At 39.2% G+C, this 20,197-nt stretch overlaps 1 protein-coding gene across 1 annotated transcript in view; it reads left to right on the top strand.

Annotated features, from left to right (window-relative positions):
• The window catches only part of DOCK4 (dedicator of cytokinesis 4), a 1,616,764-nt gene that overhangs the window by 936,975 nt on the left and 659,592 nt on the right, over nucleotides 1-20,197 (top strand). Inside the window, exons 25-26 of the mRNA XM_086919301.1 lie at nucleotides 1,702-1,836; nucleotides 10,477-10,575. Of these exons, the coding sequence (XP_086775427.1) occupies nucleotides 1,702-1,836; nucleotides 10,477-10,575 (234 nt within the window). The remainder of the gene's footprint in view (nucleotides 1-1,701; nucleotides 1,837-10,476; nucleotides 10,576-20,197) is intronic.

Below are 20,197 nucleotides of genomic sequence, written 5' to 3'. Positions count from 1 at the left end.
CCACTAGTGCAAGTAATCCAGTGATTGCACCTTTTTGGTCTGCAGACTCTGTCGCTGTTACAATAATGTGGGGATTTTTCTTTGCCCTCCTTTACTCTTATGATCCGTGCCAATATTTAGAACAAAATGCACCGTATTATTGCTGTTTTTCCAGTCATATCGCTGATGTCACTATTTGAGACAGCTTCACTGAGGCCTTCTCCTTGGCTCAGCATTCCTCAGCTACATTCTCTTATGTTGTTTTCACTTAGGACTAGTCTCGGCTCAGTGTGCTCTGTCTCTCTAGGGGCCTCCTTTATAAGCACACTGCATTCGACAGTCATCTATTTGAGAGTGCTCTGTAGTGAGTGGTCCTTTCTCATTCATATTCCATCTGTCTGGATAGTCTGGTTTTGAGTGGAGGGGTTCTGAGACTTGTCTGACTGACTTCGTCCTGATATCGAAGGGTTGGGGAGACATACTTGTGATCCACACGTTTCCCCTTTTTTGTGGGCCCAGTCCTCTCTCCCCTGCGCTAGATCTTTTCCCTTTGTGATGGCAGGTTGCCCATGAAACCAGATGTCTTTCCATCATTCTAGTAGCCTCATAAACAGTGCTGGGGTCTGCTTATAATACAGCAGGGCACTAGTCAATACTCTAGGTGTCTTCCGATTATGCGAGAAACATCACATTTAAGCAGCAATGCTCTCCACAAACGAATGCACTGACCAGGGGGATAGGAAAGTCAACTGTCATTCTTTCCTCTGCCCACTTAACTCCCTAACCATCTGGTCACAATCCCATATACGAAGAAGACGTCTCTTGGAGCAAGAGTAAATTAGGAGGCATTTTAGCATCTCTGTGGAGTTCTCAATGTATTATTATAGAGAACGCGCAATCAAATTATTCTTGCTTGTGGCTCTAGCCTCTGTAGCTCTATTCTGCTACTGATCTTCACTTTGTGGAATAAGAGGGTCAGTCAATGGATCTTCCCCAACCCAGTGAATCGCCTCACAAAGCGTCTGTTTGGTTTTTGCACATGGAATAGGGCAATGTGTTGTGTTGATGTACATAGCACCACAAACAGGCCTCCTAAAAAGAACTTACTTCTACTACAGAAATCTATACTTTGTGTTACCTTTTTCCACAGCTTAAATGTGCAAATGCATACTGGAAGTATTGTTACTTTTCTGGTTTGCTCTTACTTCCTGTGAATCCTGTGCACTTTCAGCATTGTTGGCTGCCTCAGCGCATGCCCGGCTGTGAGACCAGCAGTGTTTCTGAAATTGCCTGTTCCCACTGAGAAGACCAAGTGTTTCTCGGTTGGTCCACGTATGGACATTTCTTTTAATGTAATGAAGGAAGATAAGTGGAGTATCTTGGATTGAGAGCTTTGAACAATATTCAGTGTGTGACTGATAAGGACCATTTCCCAAAAAATAGTTAATTGAACAAGTATAAAGTAAATCTGTCAGATGGCTTTAGCAATGAGTTGGTAAATCAAGCTGATTGACCGCTGTATCAGAGAGAAGTCAATTAATGTAGGAATTAGAACAGTTGAAGAAACAAGGCTTGGGGGGTAGCAGAAGAGGAGGACATTTGTTGTATCTGTGAAATGTAGACTTATCAAAGGAAAACAGACTTTGCTTCCTGTATGAACTTGAATCCCAGCTCATGTGTATTCACTAACTCTGCCAAACATTTTTTCTTTGTTTTTTTCAGGAGAAGTCCGTATTGGAAGAAGTAGATGTCATTGTCAGTAGTCTTCTAGATATGCTGCTTAGAACAATATTAGAGATTACTAGCAGACCTCAGCCATCGGGCACTGCAATGAGGCTCCAGTTCCAGGATGTAACTGTAAGTATGTGATAAAGTGCCTTCTATAACGATTTTGTTGTAGTGCTTTGATAACTGCTGTTATATGCCAAGCATGGTTGGCTACAGGTTAGAAATCCACTGTGCTCTTCATCATTTTTTTATTTAGTACTTTTTATCCTGAGAGAGTTAAATAACTTTACCACATCCTTAAGTGATGTTGGCCAACTAATCAAGCAACACTTTTTATTGTAACAAAATACAGCATCATGTCTCAAATGGATCAACTTGCCATATAAATCGCGTTGAGCTGTGATGGGTGGTGACTATGTTCCTAGGCAGAAATGTGATTGCAGTGTATATAGTCTTCAGTAAATTATCTGGGACAGATCCTCAGGGAAGCCCTATAACCAAGCTAGACAGCCTTTGGAGGCTAGCCATGTTGGCATGCTGGGTTTAGAACTGGTTCGACTGCAGTCACCACGAAATTCTAGTAGTTCTTTTTTATTAAAAGGAGGTGTAGATTATATGCTTTAGTATTGTGTACCTCAACTTTGACATTGATGAGAAGCTGGTGCATCCATGAGAACAAATTGCACTTTAACATCAACAAAAATGTAGCTTGCCTTGATTGATGGACTCTTCATTTACAAATGTTGTAGAATATGTACCCTTGCCAAGGTGGCAGTCGATAGTTGGCCAAACACTATGCGAGCAGTGAAACATTCTCCACTACAGTGGTTGAGTCCACCACTGAAGGGCCCATTTTGTTGAGCACATTCCTAGTGACAATCCCATCAATCACTACTGCAGGCGATTCCACACCAATATTAGGCACTGGATATGGTCCACTAAAACAGTAAAATGTAATGGGAAGAATATTTGCAACATTTCAGCCACAGTCAACCATTCGGAGATGCATTCCAGTTCATTGTTTATTTGCCCACCTGAGAGGAAGAAACTATGTGTTAACCAGTCTTGGCCTTGCTACACTACGAATAATTCAACCTAAAATGCTATACCATGTTCCCTTTGAACATGAACACAAGCATCCTCAGACCTATTTCAGCCTTGTTGGGCCTCATTAGTGGGATGAAGCTTGGATCCTGTTAGACGGTGATAAGTGGGTATATTGGCATACTTGTTGAAATATGGTGTCAATCAGCAAAACTTGATGGGTGGAACTCTTACTGGTCGCAACATCTGTCAATCGATCAGTGTTGCAGCCCAGTCCCTTGTTTTCTACCCAATGTATCACTGCAGAAATGGAGGGGGGCATGGCACCTCTCAATGGTAAGCAAACCCTTATCAGCTATTATCTTTGTTGAACCTCATACCTGAGATGCAGATTGGATTATATGGCATATTGAGTATGAGACTCAAAGTCATGATATTTTCTTTATGCAGTATTCATTAAAATACTATGCAGTGTCAAAATATAAGCCAAAACATCATGTTCGAGGCATGTGTGCTGTAGATGCACATGCTTTGCATACTCCTGCCTCTAGTGTTGGGTCTGGATATTTGCAAGCAGTTTTTCTTCGAAGAAGTCTTTTCCAGTCACGAGGTAAGGTGACTCCTCCTTTCGGTGATATTGCACATGGGCATTAACTCCATTGGTAGATTGTTTTTTTCCACCATCATGTTTAGACGTGTATTGCTGCCCTCCAATTTCAAACAGTCAATCGGGTTCCCTTTGGTTCGAAATTCACTCTACCCTCGTCGGTATTGTTTTCAGTTGCGTTACCATCTTTTGCGTGTCAAAAAACTTCTGAAAACGTTAATTATCCATAGAAAACTCTAACCACGGCCTTCAACCCTAGCTACTCTCCTGTTTCCACTCGAAGATCCTGCATCAAATCTTCTTCCGATGGAATGGACACCATTCCAATTCTGTCCTAGGTGCCATTCCAAATACCCATGCACCGATCATCATAAGGTCTGTAACCTTTGTCTCTCTCCGGAACATAAAGAAGAAGACTGCGAAGCGTGTCAGTCGTTACATTCCAAAAAGACTCTTAAAGACCGGCGTGCTCGACACAGAGACATGCAGCGACAGACTATTGAGGAAACTCCCGTTAACTTCGACGAACATGTTGTACAAGAAGAGTTTGAGTCATCGGCGGCGGAAGAGGAAGAGGCCTTTTCTGTCCAGGACTCCGATTCAGAGTTGGAGATTGAGCTCGAGTCCCACGACGTTCCATCTGGACAGGGTGCTTTAGTAACAAAGCCCCTTGCCCACCAAACCCACTTTGACCAAGTCAAAAGCTATTGGGCCACGACTGCCATCAGGTCTTGGTAGACACCAAGACTCTGATTCCAACACCCCGCCTTCAGGATCGGCACTGAAACAGAAAGTCAAGCCTTCCAGGTCGGGATCGAACCGAGATGATACACCCTTGACTCAGAAACATTTGTGGTCGAAGGATGAAAAGGATACATCCAGCTTGGCGCAGAAAATTTCGGCACCGAAAGACAAATGCTCTTGTGATGCCGCTGGATCTGATTCTGGAGAAAATGCAGCACAAGCTGGATCCCAAACAAAAGATAATTCATATTAACCCTCAAACTGGATACAGTACCACTACGCCAGTGAGACCACCTTCCAAAAAGCAAATAGACACTGACTACAGAATACCTCTAAAGAAGAAAAAGCACATAGCTACTAGTCCTAATAACATTCCTACAGCTACACCACTCTCTTAACAAGTAGCTGTAATACCAGCTTCAGATCCTTTACATGTTACAACTCCTTTGTAGTTTCAAACACACGTAAAAGAGGAAATTCACAAAGCTCAGGAGAAGCACCTCCTCTTGACAAAGGATCAAAATTAATAGATGCTTCTGGAAAAAGAGTAGCTGCTCAATCGGCCATCCATTGGCACACCCAAGGGCTGATGGCTAGGTATGACAGGGCACATTGGGATGAGATGGAAGAATTGTTACTAGGAACACAGGAAAAAAGGTCAAGAAATAGTGCAAGAAGGCAAGCTTAATTCCAAATCATCCATTAGATGTGCTCTAGATGCTGCAGATACTGCAGGTAGATGACTCAACACCAGCATTTTGCTTAGGAGACATGCATGGTTAAGAATTTCTGGTTTCTAATCAGAGGTTCAACAAACTATACTTAATGCACCATTTGACAAAGTACACCTTTTTGGGATTGGATCGAACAGTCGCTAGAGAAAATTAAAAAGGACACAGAAGTGGGAAAATCAATGGACACTCTTCAGTCTCTGTCTAATAGAGATTCCTTTCGTCGCTCGTTCTACAGAGAGGACTCCAAAAATAATACCACAGATGTCAACACATCTTCATATAAAGCACAAGCACAATCTTCCTCCTCTAGAGGATTTTATAGCGGTGGATACAGAGATAACCACTTCAAAGGAAGAGGTAGAGGTACGCCATCACGTACCACTCCGTCTACTGGCAAACAGTGACTTGATATCAATCCCCCCCTAAATTTCATCACCTTTAGGGGGAAGATTATATCAGTTTCTACCCTTTTGGCAGTCAATAACAACAGACAAATGGGTATTGGATATTATCAAGTATGGTTATTGCCTGGAACTCACAACCAACCCTCCCAACATCCCCCCTCATATTACAATACAATAAGCATTTATAAAGCGCACAGCTACCTCAAAAGAGGTGTCCCAGCGCTATGCAGATATTGCAGTAGAGGATTAGCCGACCATCTAAACCTTAACCTGGCTAAAGAGCCAGGTTTTTAAGGCCTTCCTGAAATCACGTTCCAACTCTATCTGGCCCAAATGAGATGGTAACGAGTTCCAAAGTCTGGAGATCTTGACCGCGAAAGATCTTCCCACAAGATGAGACTTCACAAAGCATGTAACACGGAGCAGGCACTGATAGTTAGATCTCAAAGTCCGTTCCTGTCGATACTGTCTGAGTCTAAGCTTAAGGTAACCTGGGACCAGGTTCTGTGCGGCTCAAAAGGCCAGGGTAAGAGCCATAAATTCAGTCCTCTTAGCCACTGGGAGACAATGTAGCTGCCTCAGGTGATGGGATATATGATGTCGGAAAGGTACCCGCCGAATTAGTCTTGCCTCTGGGTTCTGCACTAACTGCAGTCTGTAAATCAGGTAGGCTGGCAGCCCCAAATATAGACTACTTGCATAGTCCAGGCGTGAAGTCACCATTGCATAGAATATGATCCTGCTGCTGTCCTCCAGCAGTAAATCAAGGACTTTTTTTAAGATTCTGAGCTTTCCGATGCAGGCTGAGGAGATCCGATGAAATTGAGGCATAAAAGACAGATCTGTATTCCTTTTGATGCCTAGATTCCTTGCTGTCTTTGTTGGGACCAGTGGTGAGCCCAGTTCTACCAGCCAGCAGAGATCCGCAGGGGGTGGAGACACCTCACTAAAGAATAGGACTTCATTCACAAACTGTCTTTTGAGCACAAGAATCTACTCAATCAAGAGGTACATCCTCGTCTAACAAAACGAGCCATAGAACTCGTCCCATTACAACAAGGAACAGGAGTATATTCTCTATACTTCCTGATTCCCTAAAAAGACGATTCGTTAAGGCCAATTTTGGATCTCAGACCTTTAAACCTATACATATTATCAGAACACTTCCACATGGTCACTCTACAACAGGTACTTCCATTTTTGCAACAAGGAAACTTTATATCAACACTAGGCATCAAGGACACATACTTTCATATACCCATTCATCCAGCACATCGCAAATACCTCAGATTTATGAAAAAATTATTATCAGTACAGAGTGCTTCCATTCGGAGTAACAACTGCATCCAGAGTGTTCACCAAGTGCCTAGCAGTAGTAGAAGCACATCTGAGATGCTAACAAATACGTCTTCCAATACTTAGACGATTGGCTCATAAAAGCCAACACACATCTCAAGTGTGTGCATCACACTGAAATTCCCTTAAATCTTCTATATCAATTGGGATTCACAGTCAATGTACAAAAATCCCATCTTCAACCCAATCAAACACAACCATATCTAGGACCCATTCTAAACACACACAGCTTTAGCATATTAGCATATCCCAATGCAACCAGGATTTGGAATTGACAAACACTGTTACTACGGTTTCAAGGCAACCAGTATCGAGCAGCCAGAGCATTCATGCAGTTACTAGGGATGATGGCCTTATGCATTGCTATAGTGCCTCATACAAGACTAAACATGGGCCCTCTACAGAAATGCTTAGCACGTTAGTGGAATCAATCATATGGTCAGCTGACAGATCTAGTGCTGATAGACAGCCACACTCATTGCTCTGTGCAGTGGTGGACCACACAGAATTTGTCAAAAGGGCAGCTGTTCATCGACCCTATTCTACAAGTCGTGCTCACAACAGACACATCTCTCATAGGGCGCACACTTGCAACAGTTAACAGTTCAAGGTCTTTGGAACTCCAAACAGAACTATCACATCAGCTACCTAGAGCTGCAAGCAGTTCCAGTAGAGTTAGAAGCATTTCTACCTCACTTGGTAAAAAAAGTTGTCTTAATCCGGAGTGACAATATGACAACAATGTATTAAATACAAAAACAGGGGGACACACTCTCTACAACTGTCACACCTCTCTCAGACCATTTGGCGTTGGACAATTCATCACAAAATCCATCTATTAGCAGAATACCTTTCAGACACAGACAACATCTTTGCCGATCTCCTCAGCAGAAAGAAACAACAAATACACAAATGGGAACTTCACACACAAGTTCTCCTTCTGTACTTTCAAAAATTTGGATTTCTGTAAATAGACCTCTTTGCCATAGCACAGAACTCAAAATGCCCAGACTTCGCCTCCAGATTCCCACACACTCTATCCATAGGTAATGCTGTATGGATGAACTGGTCAGGAGTATTTTGCTTACTCTTTTCCGCCTCTCCCTCTCCTTCCATTTCTGGTTCGGAAACTCAGGCAGATATCTCTCACACTAATTCTTGCTGCTCCCACATGGGCTCGTCAGCCCTGGTTCACAACACTGTTGGAGTTATAGATGGTTCCATATCCGAAACCTCTCATAAAATCATATTTTCTCACACAGAACCGTGGAGAACTACTCAGACATCCAAATCCCAGACACCTCAAACTTGTGATTTGGCTCCTGAAGTCATAGAGTTTGGTTATCTAAACCTACCACCAGATTGTTTAGAAATTCTTAAAGAAGCAAGAAAACCTACCACTAGAGTATGTTATGCAGCTAAGTAGAAAATATTTGTCATAAATTGTACTAATAATTTAATTGATCTACTAGTTGCATCCATACAAAATATTATTTGTTATATTTTACATCTACAACAGTCAGGTTTAACCTACACATCTATTTGACTACACCTTGTAGCAGTAGATGCATATCTTCAGAACTGCCAACATTTATCTTTGTTCAAAGTGCCTGTGATCAAAGCTTTTATGGAAGGCCTTAAAAGAAAAATACCATTGACAATACCACCTGCACCTGTCTGGAACCTTAACATTGTTCTTACAAGACTTATGTACCCCCTTTTGAACCATTACACAATTGTTCACTACCATTTATTTCATGGAAAGTTGCATTCTTAATAGCTATCACTTCACTAAGACGTGTTTGTGTGTTACAGGCATTAAACGTAGAAGAACCCTTCTTTGAGCGTCATAAAGATAGAATAGTTCTTCGTACAAATCCAAAATTTCTTAAAAAGGTTGTCTCTGCTTTTCATATCCACCAATCAATTGAGTTCCTTCCTCAACCTTATTCCATTTGTAGAAGGAGTTCTATACACATTTGATCTTAAAAGAGTATTATTATACTACATTGATAGGATTTTTGCAAAACAAAACAACTTTTTGTTGCTTTTGCTCCACCTCATAAAGGAAAACCTATCTCAAAATCTGGCATTCCGAAATGGATTGCCAAATGTATTCAAACTTGCTATGTTAAAGCTGAAAGAACTTTAACAGTACCCCCTAGAGCACATTCTACCCGCAAAATAGGAGCGCCTATGGCCTTTTTAGGCAACATTCCCATAGCTCACATATGTAAGGCAGCTGCATGGTCTACACCACACACATTTACAAAACATTATTGTGTGGATGATTTTGCATGTCAATAGGCTGTCAGACAGGCAGTGCTAATATCACTCTTTCAAATAACTGCAATACCCACTGTTTAGCCACTGCTTTGGAGGGTACTGCTATGCAGTCTATGCAAAGCATGTGCATCTACAGCACACATGCCTCAAACGGATTATGTTACTTACCCTGTAAGCATCTGTTCTTGGCATGTAGAGCTGTAGATTCACATGTGCCCTCCCTCCTCCCCAGACATCTATGGTTGTTGCAGTTTGTATTATTCACATTATATACGCATGGACAGCTCTATACTGCACTTACTTACTCCATTCTCAACCTCTTGCGGGAAAACAATCTAACAATGAAGTCTATGCCCATGGGCAATATCATTGAAAGGAAGAGTCACCTTACCTTGTGACTGGAAAAGACTTCTTAGAAGAAAAACAACTCGCAAATATTGAACCCAACACTGGATGGCGGGAGTATGCAAAGCATGTGAATCCACAGCTCAACATGCCAAAAACAGACACTTACAGGGTAAGTAACATAATCATTTCTACGATACTTTAATTTAAGCACAAATTATTTTAGTAAATCATAAAATAATTTCTAAATTGTATAGTTTCTAGTTATATACATAAAATCTGAATTTCTAATTATAAACCTAATGCATATTCTATGCGGTTCCCACAGAGAATATATGCTCCAGCTGCTGTATATATAGCTCCTCCAGAGACTGTCAATGACTGGTTGCCTTGGTGAACATGGATGGAGACTTTTTAAAGCAAGGATGAGGCTCACCACTTTCAGCAACCACTTTTGATTCAATTTCCAGTGTGAAAACCGGGGAAGGAATGCTAGAAAGCAGACTAAAGAAAATGTTAGTACTTTGGAGCATTGGGGGCCCGGAAAGGGAGGGTGCTGATATAATTTGTCTGCCTCGATCACCCTAGGAATATGCCATTGTTTGTTTCTTGGCTGTTTGTGAAAAACGCTTTAAATTTCTACTTTCCTAAACAACAAGCATTGTCAAAGCCAATAGGTCTGGCTTTGAGCCCTGAGTAAAACTTAAAAAGTCGGCTTCAGCATAAAACAAAAAAAAAAGCTTCAAAACGCGTGTTTTCTGTATATGTTGCGATCTTTAAATCATTTACTGTGTGATGTTTCAGTGTGCTTTGAAGCTGTGAAATAGTCTCTCGTGCATTGTAATGCAAGCTCTCAACTCGAGGCAGAACGATACACCAAATAGTCAATAGCATGAACTGAGGTAAATACTTCCCTGGGCAAAGCCAAAGCTCAATCTGTGTATATTTAAAAGAATCTGTAACAATAGATCAAGCAGACCTAAAAATCACATAGAACCTCTCCTTTGATGTTTCTTTTATTTACCTTTATCAGAAACATTAAATCAGTGACAGATAGGACATCTCGCTCTAAAATGTTTGGGCACTTCCTTTGGCTATGAGTTGGTGAAGGGCTGTCTCATCCAGATGCAAGGCTGTTTTCATTGATCAGTCTATCTGCAGGTCTACTCTTTGTTGATGAGAATTTGTCAGATAATATTGTCACTGTTGATGTAAATTGCTCATTAACTGGTTACTTGGTTTGTTTCAGGGAGAGTTTGTGGCGTCACTCCTGTCACTGTTGCGACAAATGACTGACCGGCATTACCAGCAACTTCTTGAGAACTTCAACACAAAAGATGACCTGAAGGTAAGTTTGTGATTTTTTTGTACTGTCTTGTTTTTGTGCTTTCCCAGCATGATTTCACGAGTCCTGTATTTTTAGTCCAGATGTCATTTCTTTATATGCTGTGTGAATGATTCTCCTGAAATCCAGCAATTTTGCAAAGCCCACAGTGAACTCACACCGGTTTTAGCAAAGATTGGTTGGCCCTATTGTCTGTTAACATTCTGCACATGTTTAGAGAAATGTTTCAGGAAAAGAATGGCATTGGTTAAAGAATGATGCAGTACCTTTTTGTTCACCACTGATAATTTGTTCATTTTTTAAGGTGTAAGCTGTTTATTTTTGGTATTCTGCCAGCTGTCAGTGCTGAAAAAATGTAAACCAGTATTTCTCAAGTGAAAATTGTGCTTAAAAGGAGTGACTTGGTATGCACCTGTCTTCATTTTTGACTTGTTTTGAACGATTGCTTGTTTGGACTGTTGCATTATTGCGGATAAATCTAACTCCTACTTAAAGAAGTAGGGCCCTGTCCCATCCACTGCTCACAAGAAATTTTGTGTACTAGCAGTGTATCGGGCTCCCCTACCTGATGAGGGATCCCGGATTAGTACCAGCGATGCTTGTATATGAGACGCCATTGTTGTTTCTGCAGTGGCACTGAGGATTAACTTAAAGGTACTAACTACTGTAATGTGGTCTGATGCAGAACCAGCACATGATTGGCTGATACCTCTGCTCCTACTGCTGCCCCCCCCCTTTACAAGGCCAAGGAGACGATTATTGATTGGTGACAGAGAAAAGCTTTTCCTGCTAGTGATCAGAGGGGAAGCGGCCATTCAGATTGTGCAGTTTCCTAGACTGTCTTCTTTTGATTAACCTTCTGTAGTCTGCTTATGCCTTTATTTCTGCCTTCTGGGGTCACACATTTTAGGAGTCATGTGTTGTGCATGGTCGTCCAAATGGAAAGCTGTAACCAGTTCCCTGGAGGGGAAACTATAGAGGGCTGTCAGCTTTAGGAAAACCTTACAGTTCTTGTGTAAACAAAAGGTGTTTGTCTCCAGTTTACTAATGGGACTTGAATGAACTATGATATACTAGATCTGAAGTTTTATTTCTTCAGAAACGCATATTGAGTATATGTGCTGTATGGGTTCTGATATTCGTGAGTTAATTCGGCCAGCCGAACATACATTGAGGCTCCTTTGCTTGCTCTTTCATAGCTCTTAACTAAGGACTACTTTTCCAAGCACAGAATGTAATATTATATTAGTAAAACATAAACCATGAATAATCCAAGTTTGAAATGTAAAAACTTATGTTGAAGAAAGAAGTGGAATTAAAGCGGAATTGTTTGCATGTTCACACCCAGAACCTGTAATGTTAGATGCTATGAATCTGATAAAGCTGTGCAAGGTGTTCTGGGGTGCCTAAGAGACTAAAAAATGTATTAAAAGATTACGTTTGCAAAGCTTGAAGCATAATATATTAGAACTACAGAAATAAATATTTAAGTGTTGAAAAGTCAGTGATACAATGTCTTCTCCCCTCCCTTACAGGTGAATTCTATATTTGCTGAAATTAAAATTACTTGTATTTTCTTTTTTTTTAAAGTCTGAAATATTGGTAGAGAGATGTCAGAACAGGGTTGGTTTGGTCTTTGATGGGAAGCGGTTTGAAACTTGCTCGAAATGTTTTTCATGGATGAAGTTCAGCTTTTCGAACTGACCATTATACGTTTTTTTTTCACAACTTTATTTTTTCACTTCTAATCTATACTATAATAAAGTAAGAACTTACAGGCTTTGAGGCGGGTAAACTCGGGAACCACAGTGCCAATCTACACACCCGATACACCGTTGAAATCGTCAGGGTGTGTAGATGGTTATAGGCAATATAAATTTTAAAAATAAACGTTATTTAAAAATTTATATATAAAAAAGTAGTCCCTCCAAAGTAGCGTCGATCGCGACGTGCGTGCTCACGTCAGGAGCATGGGGAGGAGCAGGGTCCGAGGAGCGGCGGACATGGCGCGGGGTAGGAGCGGTGACGTGAGGAGCAGTGGAGAGGCCAGCGGCGGTGCGGACATGGTGCTGGGGAGGAGCGGCGGCCGACTGGCAGTGAGGAGCAGAGCTGTGAACTGAGGAGCGACGGGTGAGGTAAGGCTCCGGGGACAATGTCGGGGCAGGCGGGTGTCGGGCCAGGCGGGGGACGGGGAGTTACAACAAGGTAATGTCGGGGCTGGCGGGGGAGTTACAACAAGGCAATGTGGGGCAGGCGGGGGTCGGGGCAGGCGGGGGATGGGGACTAACAAGAACAATGCGAGATGTAATTCTGAAAAGTGTAAGCAGATACGAATATGGAACCTCAAGCAGGTTTCACTTTAGCGTAGTAGACACTTGAGGCTGTAAAAAGAAATCCTTTTCGAGGGTATTTGGTGATTTAAAAGCCTGCCAGTCACACCTAGCGATCCATCAGAGCCGTTGGAGCATTGCAAAGCCTCACTATAAATACGTGGCATGCATTATTAAAGAGAATTACAACAAGGCAATGTCGGGGCAGAGAATTACAGGCAGTGTCGGGGCAATCGGGGGTCGGGGCAGGCGGGGGACGGGGCGGGCGGGGGTACGGGCTGCTGGGCAATGTCGGGGCAGGCGGGGCTAGGGGAAGCCTGAATGCTCCCGGACAAGGTCGGGACGGGCTGCTAGTCATAAATAAGAGACTGCAAAAGAAGCCACAAATGAAGTTGGAGAAAGGATAGCATGAGAATGGAGAAATGTGTGAGTACGTAGATGAAAGATACATCTCTATAGAAGAACAGGGTTACAGTCTCAATAAGACAGTTTTGGCAAATCCACTTATCCTATGTGGAGCATGTTAAATACTGTGTATCATAACCAAAAAGAAGAGTCTAGAAGCATGTATCTGGGATTAAATGGTTATTAGTCAGCTTCTTCAGTATTTCAAATCCTTTGGTATTGGATGGTCACCGTTTTTGAGCAGTCCGGATCTGATTAGTTTATATAGTTGTATGCCACCCAGATCCCTGTTGTACAGGTTCTAGAAGGGTCCCCAGATTAAGCTCTATGTTGCAACTGTATCATGGACCAATGTACTCAGTTTTTCCATTGTGCATTGCTCCCAAAAAGTGGACTGCAATAGTTGTTGTTTAGGTGTTTCTGTGGACTTCCACATCTATGCAGTAGTTGGCCTCCTTTTAGGCGCATGAAGGTCACTAGGTGGCTCAGTCTACGCTCTAAAAGATATTCATTGGCCTTCATTAGCAGTGTAAGCTAATAGCATCAGAGCGTCAAGCGGTATCATCATTAACTTTATTTCTGTTGTCTGTCTAATTATATCACCCACCAGAAATGCTGGATCTTTAGACAGGACTACCACATGTGCACCAGGATACTTCTGTGACCACATCACCAAAACCAATCTGACCCCCGAGGAATAGCATATAAGCACACAAGGGTTGCATACTATCTTGTTAAAGGATCACTGACATGACATTGACACTCATAATAGCGACCTACAAAATTAATGACACCCAAAAATTGATAACATAAATACTGATATTCTGTACTTATTAAAAAAGAAGCACAAACATCAGCACAAAAATATTATCAAACATTAACATCGATATCACTAATATTGAGAAAAAAAATATCGTTATAACTAATATCGTTAACATTAAATCAACATAGAAAATAACACAAGTATCAAAAACAAAAATATAGACCACATAATTATCGTCTTATAAAAAATGTTGACACCTTAAAAATATTTCAATTAACAAAATACATAAATAAAATATGAAAAAATATCACAAACACACACAACATATTAAATAAATAGAATAAAAATTAAATAAATTATAAATTAAAAAAATAACTTTAACACAAGAAAATCCACCAAATTAATTAATCTTTAAAAACAGAATATATATAATAAATAAATATTATTATACCTTCAATACAATATAAATTGCAAATTATATACTATTATACTTTTAAATGAATAAAGAATAAAAAAAAGTTAACTTAACATTAATTAGCGTTTTCCAAATAAGGAAACAACTGCCAAAGTAATTGAAACTTTAGTAACAGCCAATGAAAAACACCTACAACTTATCTAACTCCATAAGATATAAAGAACAACTAAACAAACACTATATAAACTGAAGAAATTTAGCATTATTTTATTCTACAACGACAGAAACAAGAATAAGGGGAATCTCTGCCGGATTGCTTTTACAACATTGGACTTCCTCAGTGAAAAAACGTATTGTAACTTCACAAAGTAAGTAAAACATCAATTTAATGTTACAACTGTATGAAATCTTAGTAAAGCACTTTTTACAATAATTCAATAATTAATGTAATATTTCATCTACAGAAACTCCAAAAGACACTCAACTAACTACAAACCTCATATAAAAAAACCTTGCAAAAAAAGTAAATATAAATTCCCATTATACTAATGTAAGAACTAAAAACCCCAACCCAAAGCGCCCACTAACCACACAAACCCCAAAATACAGAAAATACTGTTAAACAAATGTATTCAAATTTATATTTTTTTCTGCAGAATATAAAAAGAAACACTAAAGCCAAGCACCAACAGAAACATCTCATTGTCAAAAGTAGTTCAACATATTAATGCATTTAAGTATAATTTTGTATATGAAATCTGTATTACAGTAAAAACAATTACAATACATTTAATGTTTTATATAAATTTCTCATAGTATTTGAAATATCAGAATTACTGAAGGTGCAAAATTCATTACTTTCCATAAAGGAAAACCTTTATTATGCTATATGGGATATGTCTACACCCAAGATAACAGACAGGCGACACAATTAATTGGAAATGTAGCAAATATTATGCAAATGCATGTTATTGGAGGGCTAGTACAAAAGAAACTGTCAAGCAACATAACCACCCCCCTAACATATCTGAAATAGAAGTGAGAGATGCTTTATAGACTCTAAGAAGCTAGTAAAAGCTCTCAAAAACCTAGGGGTCAATTATGATGGCGTGCGGACGATCCGCCTGCCATCAATGCCTGATTGACCCCCGCTATATTAGTATGGCTGGGGGGTCCGCGACGGACGGACAGACCATCAGCTGCTTTTCCGCTGGTTGACTCATTGACCTGGGGGAAAACGTGTGTAATATGGTGGCAGTGTCTGCAAGACACCACCATCTATATTATGATCATGGCGGAGAGCAACCTTTCTATGGCGGCGTTGCCGCTTAGAAAGGCATGCTGTTTCTGCTTTTGGGGGCCTGTTGTGCCGCGCCTGCCAGTGTGGTGGGTGCATCCTAATTGGAATGGCGGGACCGTCGCACCTATGGTGGGCTGTCCCTTCTGCCGTTGCGGTCCACCCACCATCGTAATAGACCCCCTACTACTAAAATACTAAAAGACGTACTCCCCAAGTTCCAGAACATGTAACTGACCAATTACCCTCCGTCTCAACGTTAAAAAGGCTAATAGCTAGCACAAAAAATCAACTATGACTACCCCACCTGCCCCCAAAACTTTCAGTGAAATTCAACTACCAACTGAACTCACTGTAACTCATAATGAAGAGCAATTTCTTCTTTATGACAATAAATCTAATGAAAAAAAGGATTGTAATATTTTCAACTCCCACAAACTTACTTAAACTACAGAATTGTGAGACATGGATGATGGATGGAACATTTAAAATGTCCCAAACCATTTTACCAATTGTACTTAATCCATGGACAGTATTACAAAAGCAACATCCCCTTTCTTTTTTATTATTTTTATTTTACAGAGCTTTATGTAGCAAGAACTTGACCCGGAAGGTATCGGGTATAGGAGTGCTTTACATAGCACCAGTTGTGTTACATGAGGACACATTCATTTTGTTAGGCACTGGGAGATTAAGTGATTTACCCAGAATCACAGGATGTTCAGCTTCGTTGCCAAGACTCGAACCCAGTTCCCCAGATTCAAGGTCGACCGCCCTAGCCGTTAGGCCAACTTCTGTCCTCAACTCCTCTCTCCTTTATATATGCCCTGTTACCAAACAAACAAACCACTACCTATGTAGAACTCTTCACAAAAGTAAAGCAAGAAACCAATAATGACTATCCTCAAAAAATTATCACAGACAGTCAATGATACAAGCCATGCTGAAAAACTACCCCCACACAGCAATACAAAGTTGCTATTACCACTTTAATCAATGCATAAGGAGACACCTTCAAAAAATCTACGCCTAGGGCCTGATTCTGATGCGGTTAGGAAAGCATTCCCACCTAGGGCCTGATTCTGATATGGTTAGGAAGACCTCCTAACAGTATTTGCTCCTTACAAATCGGGTCGGGAACATGTCTTACCGACCAATGGTACATATGCTCCCATTGACGTCAATGGGAGTCCAATCAAATCATATCGGGAAGCATCCGGATGCATCGTACTCCGTCGGTCGGACTCTCTCGATCCGAGTGGGTCGGAAACCATTTCCAAACCGATTCGGTCGGGAAGCTTTCCAACCCGCATCAGAATCGGGCCCTTGGTGTAGAATATGCAACTAATAGCAATTTTGCATATGACATTAAAAAGCAGAACACTACAATTTATTTATAGAAAGTCCCTACTACCAAACAAATGAACATAAACTAAGTCCCCAACTCAACTATTTCGAGGATACCTGGGTGGGAAGGCTACACAGATCTGGACACAGAAGACAGCCCAAATTCCACATTCCAGGGTGGAATGTATATATCAGTACCCTAAACAAAGAAGCAAAAACTAATAACACTGTGGAAGGATGGCATAATGCATTCCAAACCGCAACAGGCAGGACCCAACCAACCCTACATAAATTATTAGAATCAATACAAAAAGAACATAGCTACCAACAACTAAGACTTGAACAATCTGTAACATAGCTAGGTCCAAAACTAACTAAACAAAATAAAACAATGTTCGAGCACATACAATACAAAGAAGGACACTACCGAAAGGGCTAGAATATTTAGAAGCAATAGCAAAATCCCTACTTTAATACATAAACATCGAAAATTCTTAATTGTGAACTGTGTTCTCAACTAAAAACTTCTTTTCAAACATCTAAATTATAAATATTATGTCATTTAATTGAAACTAATTTTAAAAAATGTTTTACGTAATAAATATATTGTATATATTAAAAAATATCAATAGCAATTACGCAAAATACATTTCCCTCCCATTGTAAATAAAAAAGTACCAAAACAAAAAGGAAAAATACAATAGTATAAAATAAAATCCGCTGGCAATAAATCCATAGTGTTGAATCCATAAAAAAACCCGAAAAATAAAGTTAAAAAAAGAAAGGAAATGTAAAATAATTATTAGTTTACTAGAAACTAATAGACAGTTCCATAAAAAAAAGAGCATCCTTCTCCCAACGGCAACTTCGAAACGTCAAATACCTGTGTAAAAAACAACACAATCCCTCCCACACAAATAAACAGTAAAATCATAAAAAAAACACATTAACATACTGATAACACCATACACTAGATATAATTAAACATATATAGCAAACCCCAACACCACCTATCAACGCACTAACCGCATTTTGTATACACTAAACTACAAAGTAAACCTCACAACAAACAGAAAATCCAAACATTACATACACTATAGACTACCTTCGCTCCTAAATTAAGGCTAAAAGCAATTAAATTAAACTTCCCTTAACCGATGCGACGCATCTTCCAACTGCAAGCTTCTCCCCTCAGAAATGACCTAAAACAACACAGCTAGCCTGGAAAATAGAACTCAGTTTAAAAAAAGGCTGCCTAATTGAAATAAGAAAAATACTTTTCTATATTAAACTCGACGTACATTAGAAATGTTATACAAACAAATGTTTCAAAAATACTTATTTTACCAATGTGAAAAATGTTTTTTCTTTGCTGTTTAAAATTGTAAAATTATAATAGTAAATATTAGAACACAAATATTATTTATGATTATACATTAAAAAAATGTGTTAACTTATTGTAAACAAAAACAAATGACTGGGTGCTAAAAATGTGAAAAACTGTATTAATGTTAAAAAATATTTTTCTTTCACAGAATGCTTTCTTAGCTTTACAATATTGTGTATGGATACAATTTAAATATTATTATACCAAAAATTTTATTTATTAGGAATTATGCAAATAATATAAAAAATCTTATACAATGAAAAAATTGTTACAACATGTATGTTATGAATAATGTACACTATAGGGTTGATTCCAATTCGGGAAACTAATCCATACGACGATTCTAATTCGTAGCCCATTCTCTATGGAACATACAAATCCATCCAAATCGCGTAGTATGATTCGTAGGAAAAAAATACGTCCGAATCTTTACGAACCGTACGAAAAACAAGGGAAAATCCGTACAATACCGACCCGCACGGTGAACCGTATGAATCTTAAACTTGCTGTACGACCCAACAAGTACGATCCGGACCAGGGAACGAGAACGCCATTTGTACGAAAACATTGTATGAGCAATTCGTACGGAGAGCCACACAATCACATACACACCGTATCCCTGCAATCATGGGGGTACACACTAATAATAAATAAATATTCGATAACTGTTACCCAAAAAATTCATATTACATATTTTTATAAAAACCAGTGGATAACTGCATCTTTTATTTGTAAAAAATGTACATATTTACCAACTTCCCCATTATATAAAACATCATTTTTTTGTACTGACTATACGAAAAACTTATGTTTGTTTAAATATGTACTAAATATGTAATGTATCCAAATGTAAAACATTTATTATTTCTCTTTATAACCATATATGTATCTCAAACATTATAAATCAAATAAAATGCATAATATTTCTTTGCTTGAGTCTTTGAATGAAAATAAAGACATAAATAAAATATAAATATTGTTCTGTATTTAATTCCTATATTATTTTTATTATCCTATATTTACAATAAAATAATGATCTTACATTAACTTGCTGTTATAAATTGTTTTTAATACACATATATAACATGCTATTACCACTTAAACATACATTATTTTCATTAACCTTGCTCCAAAATAAAGAACTAGTTTTTTACTATTTCCACACCACACTAAATTAACTCAGGGAAAGTGCTGGACAATAAACATATAAAATATACTATTCCCACTCTAAACTAGAACAAGTCAGGGAAGGTGCTGGACACTAAACATATATAATTTACTATTTCCACTCCAAACTATATTAATTCAGGGAAACTGCTGGACAATAAAATATAAAATATTCTATTCCCACTCCAAACTACCAAAAGTCAGGGAAGGAGCTGGACACTAAACATATATAATTTACTATTCCCAGTCCAAACTATATTAACTCAGGGAATGTGCTGGACAATAAACATATGAAATATACAATTCACATTCCAAACTACTAAAACGCTGTGAAGGTGATGGACAGTAAACATTTAAATTATAGTATTCCAACTACAATACCACTGGGAAAGTGCTAACCACTAAACATATATTATGTTATATTCCAACTCCAAACAACATTAACACATGGAAGGTGCAGAACAATGAACTCCTAAAACTTAATATTCCCAAACAAAAGTACATAAACACATAT

This window comes from Lissotriton vulgaris, chromosome 1_1 (assembly GCF_964263255.1).
Source record: "Lissotriton vulgaris chromosome 1_1, aLisVul1.2, whole genome shotgun sequence".
Classification (NCBI taxonomy): Eukaryota; Metazoa; Chordata; class Amphibia; order Caudata; family Salamandridae; genus Lissotriton; species Lissotriton vulgaris.
This window is presented reverse-complemented; position numbering and strand designations above follow the sequence as displayed.